General features: G+C 35.5%; 2 protein-coding genes across 2 annotated transcripts; both read left to right on the forward strand.

Annotated features, from left to right (window-relative positions):
- Positions 1–334: 334 nt before the first annotated feature.
- Positions 335–5,990, forward strand: LOC107920278 (CTP synthase). The gene is made up of 21 exons (XM_016849898.2): positions 335–944; positions 1,025–1,104; positions 1,181–1,267; positions 1,360–1,410; positions 1,505–1,622; positions 1,714–1,770; positions 1,867–1,931; positions 2,027–2,110; positions 2,198–2,248; positions 2,336–2,398; positions 2,507–2,553; positions 2,734–2,803; positions 2,891–2,953; positions 3,165–3,254; positions 3,340–3,378; positions 3,496–3,723; positions 3,813–3,898; positions 4,014–4,062; positions 4,154–4,234; positions 4,366–4,459; positions 5,137–5,990. Exons 1-21 carry the CDS (start codon positions 827–829, stop codon positions 5,322–5,324), a joined length of 1,809 nt encoding a protein of 602 aa, XP_016705387.1. The 5' UTR covers positions 335–826; the 3' UTR covers positions 5,325–5,990.
- A 331-nt stretch (positions 5,991–6,321) lies between these two features.
- On the forward strand, positions 6,322–9,084 carry LOC107920279 (serine/threonine-protein kinase RHS3). Its single transcript, XM_016849899.2, has 4 exons — positions 6,322–6,753; positions 6,977–7,047; positions 7,128–7,864; positions 7,943–9,084. The coding sequence occupies exons 2-4, from the start codon at positions 7,003–7,005 to the stop codon at positions 8,811–8,813; spliced, it is 1,653 nt and encodes a 550-aa protein (XP_016705388.1). The 5' UTR covers positions 6,322–6,753; positions 6,977–7,002; the 3' UTR covers positions 8,814–9,084.
- Positions 9,085–11,985: the final 2,901 nt, after the last annotated feature.

Here is an 11,985-nt window from a genome sequence, read left to right on the forward strand (position 1 = left end):
TAAGTAAATACATCATATTAAAAATATTAAATGTTTATGATGTGATTTCAAACTATACAAGTGAAATAACATTGAAATTAATAAAAAAAATATTAAATGTTAATAATATAAATTTAACACTCTTTTTTTGAATATAATTTATTTTAAATATAAAAAATATAATTTAATAAAATTTTGAATTGAAGTAATATTATTGATATGTGGACAGATAAATTAATGACCACAACTCCAAAAGTATAGATTAAAAGTAGGAGTTGCTTAGGGCTCATGCGAATCTCACAGCACCGAATCAAAGTGATTTATTCATCCACATGTAACCTTAATATTGTGATTATTCTTAATATCTAAAACTGTGACTTGGTCGCTCGTGTGCACACATAGACATAAAAAATGAAAACCCTTTTCTTCCCATCCCATCCCATCCCATCCCATCCCTTTTCCTCACCCGCCGCCTTGAAGTTTAAGTTAAATATATATTTGCATTGTTGAAGCGCATTGAGCATAAACAGAGGGAGGCAGCTTTTCCTGATTTGATTCTCTTATCCACATTCCCTCCTTTCCATTTCTCATTCCCATACTGCGAAATTTATCGTAAACACCGTCACCTGTCGTTGTTTCTTTTGATTTTCATTTCGCTTTCGTTTTCGATTTCGATTTAGAGGCTGCCCCTTGGATTTGGCTTTGGACTTTGGTTTTATCACAGCAAGACCAAAGCTTGCTTTGCTTCTTTTTTTTTTTTACTGCTATAAATAACCACTGTCTTGGCTCCTCCACTTTCTAATTTTGTTTCAAAGAAGGCATTTCTCAAGGAAAAGACAAAAAAAATATGAAGTACGTGCTGGTTACTGGAGGCGTTGTTAGCGGTCTGGGGAAAGGGGTAACCGCTAGCAGTATCGGTCTTCTCCTTAAATCATGCGGCTTTCGCGTCACTTCCATTAAGATTGGTACTTATTTCTTCTTCTACGTTGAAATCCCAATGCTTTCGCCTATAGAATAAACCCTTCTGTTTTAATACCATCTGCAGATCCTTATCTCAACACTGATGCCGGTACAATGTCCCCTTTTGAGCATGGCGAGGTTTTTGTCCTCGATGATGGAGGCGAGGTAATCTTTTTTTTTCTTTTACTTTATCATCAAATGCTGTTGATGATGTAAATTAAACCCTGTTCTGCATTTGAAGGTGGACTTAGACCTTGGAAACTATGAGCGGTTTCTTGACATTACGTTAACGCGTGACAATAATATAACAACAGGAAAGATTTATCAGGTCCATTCTCATCTCTTTTTTTTTTCTCTTTCAATTCAAGATTTCTACCTTCTGAAAGTCTCTTATCAATCCCATGCCTTTGATTTTGACAGTATGTTATTAACAAGGAGAGAAAGGGAGATTATCTTGGAAAGACTGTTCAGGTCTGTTTTAGAGGTTATGGTATTTTTTCAACAAAGCTTCCCAACATGTTTTATACTTTAAATTTCCTAATTTTGTTTTCCTTCTTTGCTTTAGGTTGTTCCTCACATTACTGATGCAATACAAGAGTGGATAGAACGTGGAGCATTGATACCAGTGGATGGGAAGGAAGGTCCTGCCGATATTTGTGTCATTGAATTAGGTGGAACTATAGGTACATTCACTTCAAGAGTGTGTCTTTGTTGCATTTCTTTTTTATTTTTTCTTTTTGTTCTGTTTCTTAATTGCAACTTTTCTTGGTCCAGGGGACATTGAATCTATGCCATTTATTGAGGCACTTGGGCAATTCTCCTACCGCGTAGGTAAGACTATTCTGTTATGCTTCCTTATCTAACCGGTTTATACGAATTCTTTTGAATTATATGCTGGTGGGATTTACTTTGTGTTTCTCGTCTTAGGCCCTGGCAATTTCTGTTTGGTTCATGTCAGCCTTGTGCCCGTTCTCAATGTTGTTGGTGAACAGGTATTTCTTGATGCTTTATCTTTTACATGAAATGAACTTCTCTTTTTTGACGTGTCATTATTTCTAATTATCATTATTACCAAATCAAATAACAGAAAACAAAGCCTACCCAGCATAGTGTTCGTGGACTTAGAGGACTTGGCTTGACACCAAATATTCTTGCTTGTCGCAGTACAATGGTTCTACTCTCATTTCTCTTTTTCGAATGTATTTTCCAGTGCTGATTTGGCATTTCTTATTCACTCACCTATATTTTTTTGCAATAGGCGCTTGATGAAAATGTCAAGGAAAAGCTCTCTCGGTTTTGCCATGTGCCGGTAATGCAACATAAAGCTATTTGTCTGCTTCTTGTCCATCTTTGAAATCAGTAATTACTGTTATTAAGCAATATGACCTATTTTCAGGCAGAAAATATTGTCACACTCTATGACGTTCCAAATATTTGGCACATTCCTTTACTACTAAGGGTAAGTAGTTCACTTTTTGAGTATTTGTAGTCTAACATCTTAGGACGAAACTAGAACTGACAATATCTATTTACTAATTCATTTGTTTATTTTTCTGGTCATGAATAGGATCAAAAGGCACATGAAGCACTCTTGAAAGAACTGAACCTCCTAGGGTTTGTCCAATGAACTCTCTAATCCACCCTGCATTCATATCTTTTCCTTTTGATTGCATGATCTATCTCAAATTCGTCTATGTTCTCTTTATGTTTTGGCTATGATGAGGATACTTATTCATTTGGCCACTTCTGGATCTAGTTTTCTGGTACGTATATTTACAATTGTATGAATTGCAGGATTGCAAGGAAACCTGACTTAACAGAGTGGACTGCTAGGACCAAAGTTTATGACATGCTTCATGATCCTGTGGGTGCAAAGCATCAGTAAATTGTTATCTGCATCTATTTGCATATGGTGAAAATCATAATGCGTTTGCATTCTTTTACATTGCAGGTTAAAATTGCCATGGTTGGAAAATATGTTGGGCTTAAAGATTCTTACCTTTCTGTTTTAAAGGTGAAAGCTTTGTTTGTTCTGAAAAATATGAAAAGCTCCATCCTTTGTAGTTGTTGTTCTTCATTTATTTATTTCTGCCCCTTCTACCAAGTCATTTCAGCTAGTGCTGCTTACTCTACTCTTACAATGCTTCCCTACAGAATCCTAGTTGGGAAGAGCAAATAGGCATGCTGTGAAATTGGTTTCTAATTTTTTCGGTTCACTGTGATAGGCACTTTTGCATGCATCTGTTGGCTGCCGCAAGAAGCTAGTTGTCGAGTGGGTTGAAGCAAGTCATCTTGAAGATATTACTGCTAAAGTGGTCAGTTTTGATTGTAATACTTCCCTACCACTTTTAACTTGTAGTACTTATATACTCACAATGTCTATAAATTACCACCTTACAGGATCCTGACACTTACAAAGCAGCATGGAATCGTTTGAAGGTTCTTCTCACCACAATTGTTAACTTGGAATGATTTATTTTAAATTTGTGTTTATATCCTTCAGTTTCTCTTGAGCTATTTCCTTGGAAAGAACCTCTGAAAGGTCTTTTACTGTAGGGTGCTGATGGTATCTTGGTTCCTGGAGGTTTTGGTGATAGGGGAGTGCAAGGGAAAATTCTTGCTGCGAAGTATGCTCGTGAAAGCAAAGTTCCTTTCCTGGGCATCTGCCTTGGGATGCAAATAGCTGTAGTAGAGTATGCACGTTCGGTTCTTGGCCTGTATGATGCAAATACTGAAGAGTTTGATCCTCAAACCTCAAATCCTTGTGTCATATTTATGCCAGAGGTTTATAAACATATTATTTTTGAAAAAAAAAAAAAACCTTGTCTAGTACCATTAAGTGAATAGTATGTATTGTTTGTTTTATTTCACAGGGTTCTAAAACTCATATGGGAGGAACAATGCGTCTGGGATCAAGGAGGACTTACTTTAAGGTTCCTGACTGCAAATCTGCCAAGTTGTAAGAACGTGGCTCTCTTAAGCTTAATGCTTATATGTGAAGTTACAAACTTAATGAAATTTTTAGGTTTATATTCTATGCATTATATCTTTTTCTTAATAGCTGTTTATTCTAGGTACGGTGATGCAACCTTTGTTGATGAACGGCATCGGCATAGATATGAGGTAGTCTACTCATGCATGGAAATTGCAATTTATATGTGAGTGGAAGACTGTTTATTTTTAAGTTCTTAAGAATGATGTTCATCCTTTGTAGGTCAATCCTGATATGATATCACAACTTGAAGCAGCTGGTCTATCATTTGTTGGCAGAGATGAAAGTGGTAGGCGGATGGAGGTAAGTTACATACAAGAGTAGCATAGTTTATCTATATGAAAGCCCATACTTCCCTGGCTCTACATTTTCACTGATTGTTACTTCTGAATTTAGTGCCTGATGATTATGAGCATTGTATGTTGGCTGCGCAGATTGTAGAACTACCAAGTCATCCATATTTTATTGGTGTTCAGTTCCATCCTGAATTCAAGTCCAGGCCAGGAAAACCATCTGCACTTTTCTCAGGTACTTATCCACAATTTTGTAATATCTGGAATTAAGGGTTTACGGTGATTGCAGCATAATTGCATTTGGTATTTACGCTTATTTCATCTTTATGTGTTGTGCCTCCACTTGCTTAATGCTGCATTTTCTCCACGGTCCACTAGAACAGTTATCTAAATTTAGGGGTGCCACTGCATGTAGGACATTTGGGTCATTTTTGTAGTGTGCAACAATTGAAGGTGATGTGCTGTTTTCGTTCTTGTTGCTCCTGATTCTCATTCAATACAAAAATATTTCCTCCATAATTTGAAGCATTGCATATTTGTTAGTTGTGCCATAAATGAGCTCATTTAGAATGCCAAAGCAGCAAAAGTGCATCTTGCTGCTGCATTGGAATCTGTAACCTGGAGAGTCAGTTGCCTAGATTGCTGACGGTTTGCCTAGATTAATTCTGAATAATATGTTAGTTAGGTGATTGACTTCAATGCAGTTGACGTCTGTGATCTGCATTGAAGTGCATAACACGATTGGAGAATTTGTTGTTGGGTTGTGATTATGTCATGTCTCTAGCATGTACGAATATTGCTTATACTAATGCTTGGCAGTAGGATATTTCTCTTTCACGAAGGAACACCTAAAAATCATCTGTTCAACTTTGGCAGTCAAAAGGTCACCATATAATTTTTGTAAATCTCCAGGGCTTATCGCTGCATCATGTGGGCAAATGGACTTGCTTTTAAACAAATCTGATCATTTGAGCAATGGAATGGCAAATGGGATAAATGGGAAAGCAACTTCCAAGCCCCGGGCAAACGGAAACTGTTTCAAGTCATCCAACGGATCATTAAATGGTGTATACAGCAATGGTAATGGTGTCCACCATTAAGGAAGCTGGATAGAACTCTTCTGGTTATGGGTTTAAGTGTGCGTCTCCAAGAGCTTTACATGGACAACGTTTTATATTATGGGTTAAGTTTCCCCAAGAGTTTTTCAATAGAACTTGGGCGTGTCTGTACAGTGGTCGAGTACAAGTAGGGTTTAGCAATTGAGAAACATACTTTTTTCCAGGGAGTTGTTGGGTTTTTTGGTGTTGGATGAAACGGATATATATATCATTATATGCAACAGGAGGTTAGAGAATATGGACAAGAGGTGTCCAAAGTTGAACTTAATATCCTCTGTTTGCTAGGATTTTGGCTTTAATTCATTTAGATTGTAAGAAGAGAATGCTCTATCAACAATTGAAGACCTAGCATTCCTCTGCAACTATACACAAGCCTTTATGTTTGCAGTAGAAGAAACTGCATGATAATGAAGATGCTGATGATGTTGCATTTTAGATTAGAGAAATTGAAATCTCTCTTATATTATTCTAGGTTGATTTGAGTTTTGGGTTTTATGATATGTATTGCAGTTTCATATCAAGCCTACTTCTGGATTTTATTCACTGTTATAAGGACAAATATTATCATCATTGTTATGGAGTTAAAATTGATCATGATATCGGATCCAAATCTTTAATAACAAAACTCGTGCTTGCTTTGAGTTTCAATATTTGATTACGAATTATTTGGATTTTATGTTTGAGTCCAATTTTGTTTTGTTAGGCTATCTCGTTTAACGTGTTCAATTTGTAAATTTAGGTCTCACGTGATGATTTATAACTTGAATCAAATTAGTCAATCTCACGGGGTGAAGAGGTTACAAGTACAAATACATAAATAGAATATCATATTATGAAGTCATTCATAGCAAATTCGTGTTGCCAACCAGTGATTGGTTAGTTGAGAATCACAAAGAGATTATTCATAGGTGCGAGAAAACCAACATAATGGTTGTTTATAAATAACAAAACAAACATTAAGTGGTAACCCAAAGGAAGGAAAGGCAACTGTGATATAGGGAAAATAAATATCTTTTGCCAAAAAACTGAGGGTAGGAAATGTATAGACAACTACTCTGCCATAAATATTATTTAACCAGAAATTTCCTATTTCATAAAAGCCGAGGATTAAACGGTGAACCATTCAAAAAATCCAGAAATACTTCAATTAGCTAATGGGTTTGGTTGTTGTTTATTATCTCTCACAATTCATTTATTCTTTTAATCCCTCAAATCTCTCTCCCCATTACCAAAACAATCATAATTAATTAAACTCCCTTCTTTTTTCCCCATTAGATAGATCTGTACATCTATGATGGGTGGTGGTGCCACTGCTCCTTCACTTTCATTTCCGACCAAAATCTTGTTAGCCTGCTGTGTCCTAGACTGCTTCTTTAATTTAATTTATCCTAACTAAATTCCCTTCCTTCTGGTTAGTCCTCCATGTCACCCTTCCTTTCGTTTTTCTGCATTTTTTTATATAAAAAAAATATACTAATTATTTGTCATGTTCTTTGAAGATCTTGTCTTTACATTACATGCATGGATCATGTTTTACGTGCCTACCATAATCTTAGAAAACGTGTTTAACCGATCAAAACATGCATGCAATTGCAAAACATGATTTGTGTGTGTTTTTTTAATGTGTTGATCAGGAGTCGTTCGAGTTTCTAATTGGTACATGTCGTCAAAAATTAACAAAACCCTCAACTCTGACAATAACGAGGTAGCGTATGCGTAACTTTCTGGTACAATCTTTTTTCTTTTTTTTCTTAATTTTAATGGTGGTGTTGATATGTGATGAAGTGGAGCCATATGTCATCGGGAGCAGCAACAGATTCACAACATTCCAAGAAAAAGAACAGCTTAGCTTGCAATCCACCACCTCAAGACCAAAGGAAAGTGGAAGGGATGGGTAAAAACAGTTCCAGTGGTGCATCACATCATGGACATGGGTCCAAAGTGAATGAAAACGTGTCATCTAACCACCAATATGCCCCAAAAATGATGGATCCTGTTAAGATGCCCAATACCTCATCAGATGCTGACTTTCAAAGCTCCTGGGCCAAAACCAACGATGCAAGAAATGCCAATCATCAAGGGAGTAGGAACAGCAATCGCAGTGACAGCATGGAGAGCACCACCGCGCCGCTTAGGCCGCATACCGGGGGTGATGTACGGTGGGATGCAATTAATTCTGTGAGTGCCAAAGGTCCTATTGGTCTGAGCAACTTTAGGCTTCTGAAGCGCATTGGATATGGAGACATAGGGAGCGTGTACCTGGTTGAACTTAGAGGAACCAATGCGTATTTCGCAATGAAAGTGATGGACAAGGCATCCCTGGCAAGCAGGAACAAGTTGCTGAGGGCCCAAACGGAACGAGAGATTCTTGGCCTTCTTGACCACCCTTTCTTGCCAACTCTCTATTCCTACTTTGAGACTGAAAAATTCTATTGTCTGGTGATGGAATTCTGCAGTGGGGGCAATCTTCATTCCCTCCGCCAAAAGCAACCCAACAAGCATTTCACCGAGGAAGCTGCAAGGTTCATATCGATTTAGTTGGAGTTGTAGGCCATTGATTGAAGATTCAGCTTAATTAATGCTTGATTTGGGTTTTGCAGGTTCTTTGCATCAGAGGTGTTGCTGGCACTGGAGTATTTGCATATGCTAGGTATAGTATACAGGGATTTGAAGCCAGAAAACGTGTTGGTAAGAGATGAAGGCCATATAATGCTCTCAGATTTCGACTTATCGCTCCGTTGCTCCGTCAGTCCGACACTGGTGAAATCCTCATCCAGTCATCAAGCGAGCAACGGCGGCGGCTCCACTGGTGGCATCTTGGACAACGAGCACGTCCCCGCGCATGGCTGCATGCAGCCATCCACATTCTTCCCCCGCATCTTGCCTGGCAAAAAGAACCGCAAATCCAAATCAGATTTCGGTCTCTTCGTGGGAGGCTCCATGCCGGAGTTAATGGCGGAACCCACCAACGTCCGATCCATGTCCTTCGTCGGAACACACGAATATTTAGCACCGGAAATCATCCGAGGCGAGGGTCACGGCAGCGCAGTCGACTGGTGGACCTTCGGGATCTTCTTGTACGAACTCCTGCACGGGACGACCCCATTCAAGGGCCAAGGGAACCGAGCCACTCTGTTCAACGTAGTAGGGCAGCCGTTGAGATTTCCGGAAACTCCACAAGTAAGCTTCGTGGCTCGCGACCTTATACGAGGCCTACTGGTTAAAGAACCCAGTAAACGAATCGCATGCAAAAGGGGAGCAACGGAGATAAAGCAGCACCCATTCTTCGAAGGGGTGAACTGGGCACTGGTGAGGAGCGCAATGCCGCCGCACGTGCCGGAACCGGTGGATTTTTCGCTGTTGTCTGCAAAGGAAGAGAAGAGGAATCATCATCTTCAACATGAACTCGGAGATCCTGGAGCTCCTCAAAAAGCCAATTCCTCTGACTATGTACAATTCGAGTACTTTTAGCACCACATTTCTCCCATTAATTCACTGCTGCAAATTGATTCATATGAGATGAATTTCAATATATAATTATAATTAACTATAATTATAAGTATGATAATTATTACTATATAGTCTTATACGTATACAGATTGTTGTATGCTTAGTAGGATTGGAGTTTTTGTTTCAAGCTCTCCCGTCATTATTACTACTAGAAATGTGTAAAATTTCTCACATTTTTAACATGTATCTCTTTATATTTCTTTTAAAAATTATCTTGAAATATTAGAAATTTCGCCTTTCTATTTTATTTTCTTTTGTGAACTTTTATTATATTTGAAATTAAATATAATTTAACAACCAGGTGTATATTTAATGGCATATTATCATTGTATGAGTCTCAGACTAAACCCGAAACGAAGCAATTTTACCCATTACAATTTCATCACAATTGTTGTTTGGATAATATATATCAATTACAGTTTCACACCAATGGTTTTTTATCCCATAGAAATTTTGCTTTACAACACAACACTTTTTTTTTCCCCACATTTGCCCATTTATTATTTTTTTATTTTTACTTTTGCAAATGTAAATCATACAAATCTATCATACTTTTGGGTTTTGACCACAATAAACATATTCTTTTGATTAATTTTATTGCAGTAAACTAAGAAATAATTTTGTTAAAACATCATAAGATAACAAGTAAATGATATTTTAATTGAGTAAAAATATAATATTTTTAATATTTAATTATGTAACTATCATTCAAATAATATAAAAATATGTATCTTCAAGGAATGGAGTCTGCGGCAGGACTCAGGGTGCAAGGACTCTTGGGCGGGCCCCTAAAAAGGTGAGTGTAACATCCCTAAAACCCCTTTAAGTTAAAAAGATTGCTAATACAAGATGACATGTGTTAGAATTTTCCAAGGAAAAAAATAAGAATTATTAGCATTAGTAGAGAAAGTAATTGGATACCAAAAGAAATTGAAAAGACTCGTGCATTGAGAGAAAAATGAAAAATTATTAGTGTTAGTATAAGTTCTGATTACGTATTTGATATATTCATGAAGTAGAAAATGAAAAGAAATGATGAAAGTGTTAGAAACAAAGTGAACATGGTTACAAAAGTGAGGAAAAAAGGAATTAAAGCAAAAATAATGAAATTCTACAAAAGAGAGGTAAGTACATCCAAAATCTTACCTTACTCAATTAAAGTATGTGTGATTTTCATTTAAATTGTTATACTAAAATTCTTAAGATTGAACTATATATATATATGGAAATATTAATATTTATTATGAAATTAATTAGAAAGATGTGGATATATGAGCTTTGTTCTAACAACAAAGTAAATAGACTAGGTGAAGTGAAAATTAAAGTAAAAAGGATTAATTGTAAAGTGTACAAAAGTTTGTGTGAAATGAGATAATATGATAAAGTACTTAAATGAAGAGTTAAGTGCTAGTAAGATTGATATAAAGTGATATTAAAAAGATACCATAGTGATTATTGAATTAAATGACATTAAAGACTAAATTATACAATATTCAAAAGTAATTAAGTGTACTAAAACTTTGAAATAACATATTTTAAGTGTAGTGATTTATAGAAGTGAAGTGAATTTCAAAGTGAAAATATAATGATTAATGAAAAGGGATTAAATTGCACAATATGCAAAAAAAGTTAGAATTAAGATAAATTTATGTTCTGATGTGGGAAATGAAGTATGATGAGATAGTGCGTTATATATCTTATGTGTAAATGAATCATAATTATAGTGCTTATTGAATTAAATGACATTAAAGACTAAATTGTACAATATTCAAATAATTAAGTGTACTAAAACTTTGAAATAACATATTTAAGTGTAGTGATTTATAGAAGTGAAGTGAATTTCAAAGTGAAAATATAATGATTAATGAAAAGGGATTAAATTGCACAAGATGCAAAAAAAGTTAGAATTAAGATAAATTTATGTTCTGATGTGGGAAATGAAGTATTATGAGATAGTGCGTTATATATCTTATGTGTAAATGAATCATAATTATAGTGCTTATTGAATTTTTATAATAAGGATTGAATGGAAAAGAATTCAAAATTATATAAGTTTTATTCTAAAATGTAAAACTGAAGCTAATTTCGATATATTTTCCCAACTAGACAAGATGCAAATTAGTGGGATATAGATGACATGCCATTAGAAAACATTCAGCGCTTTTTGTTCTAATACTGCACTTCGGTGCCACTCTGTTATGATAAAGCAGTTCGGTGTTGTTCTATTCTAATACTGCACTTCGGTGCCACTCTGTTCTATTATTGCACCTAAGTGCAACTTTGTAATATCTCTGTATATCTTCCATGTTCTGTTAAGTCTACATTGGGTATCTGTTAAATAATTAATGACAAAATAAAGTAATGATCAATATGACAAGTTTATGTGAAAGTGAAAGGAGATGATGGTAAATTAAACTATATTGAATAATATATAATTATAAGTTTTAATTTTAGTAAATTCTAAACTTATGTTATATAATACTAATGTACATTATTTATGCTTGTTTAAAGAAGATGTACAATTAAATCTTATTTTAGTAAATTTTAAACTTGTGTTATATAATATTAATGTACATTATTTATACTTGTTTAACATGTAGGTAAATACTCGAAGTAAAGTTTTATTGAGGATTAGGCTCTTCACATCTCAAGGACTTGGATATAAGTATGAAATCTTCAAAACTTTGGTTTAGGTTAATGCCATGCACATAGGTGAGCAGTAGTGTAAGAAAGGGGATGTTTAGTTATACTTACACTTGTGTTTTAATATTTAGAATGGGTAAATGCAAGGTATTACATGATTTAGGGGGTCTTGGTTAATGCTTGGATTGATTATGAGTAAATTTGGTATGGTTTAGAAGTGTTTGGAGCAAAACTTTCACGTCCCCTATCTTAGGTCTCAAGACATGCGAAATATGTCTTAAGACATCAAAAATTTGAACCTAAAAATTTATAGTAACAATGCCACGTCTTAAGACATATTGGACTTTGTCTCAAGAAAAAAGCTCTATTGTCTCGAGACCTACACCCTATTTTCTCGAGACAAGGCAACTAAATTTCTACTGTGCCCTAGAAATGTCTTGAGACATGAAGGCCATGGTCTTGAGACATACAAACTTGCAGGGCAAAATTT

This window comes from Gossypium hirsutum, chromosome D13 (assembly GCF_007990345.1).
Source record: "Gossypium hirsutum isolate 1008001.06 chromosome D13, Gossypium_hirsutum_v2.1, whole genome shotgun sequence".
In the NCBI taxonomy this organism is placed as follows: domain Eukaryota; kingdom Viridiplantae; phylum Streptophyta; class Magnoliopsida; order Malvales; family Malvaceae; genus Gossypium; species Gossypium hirsutum.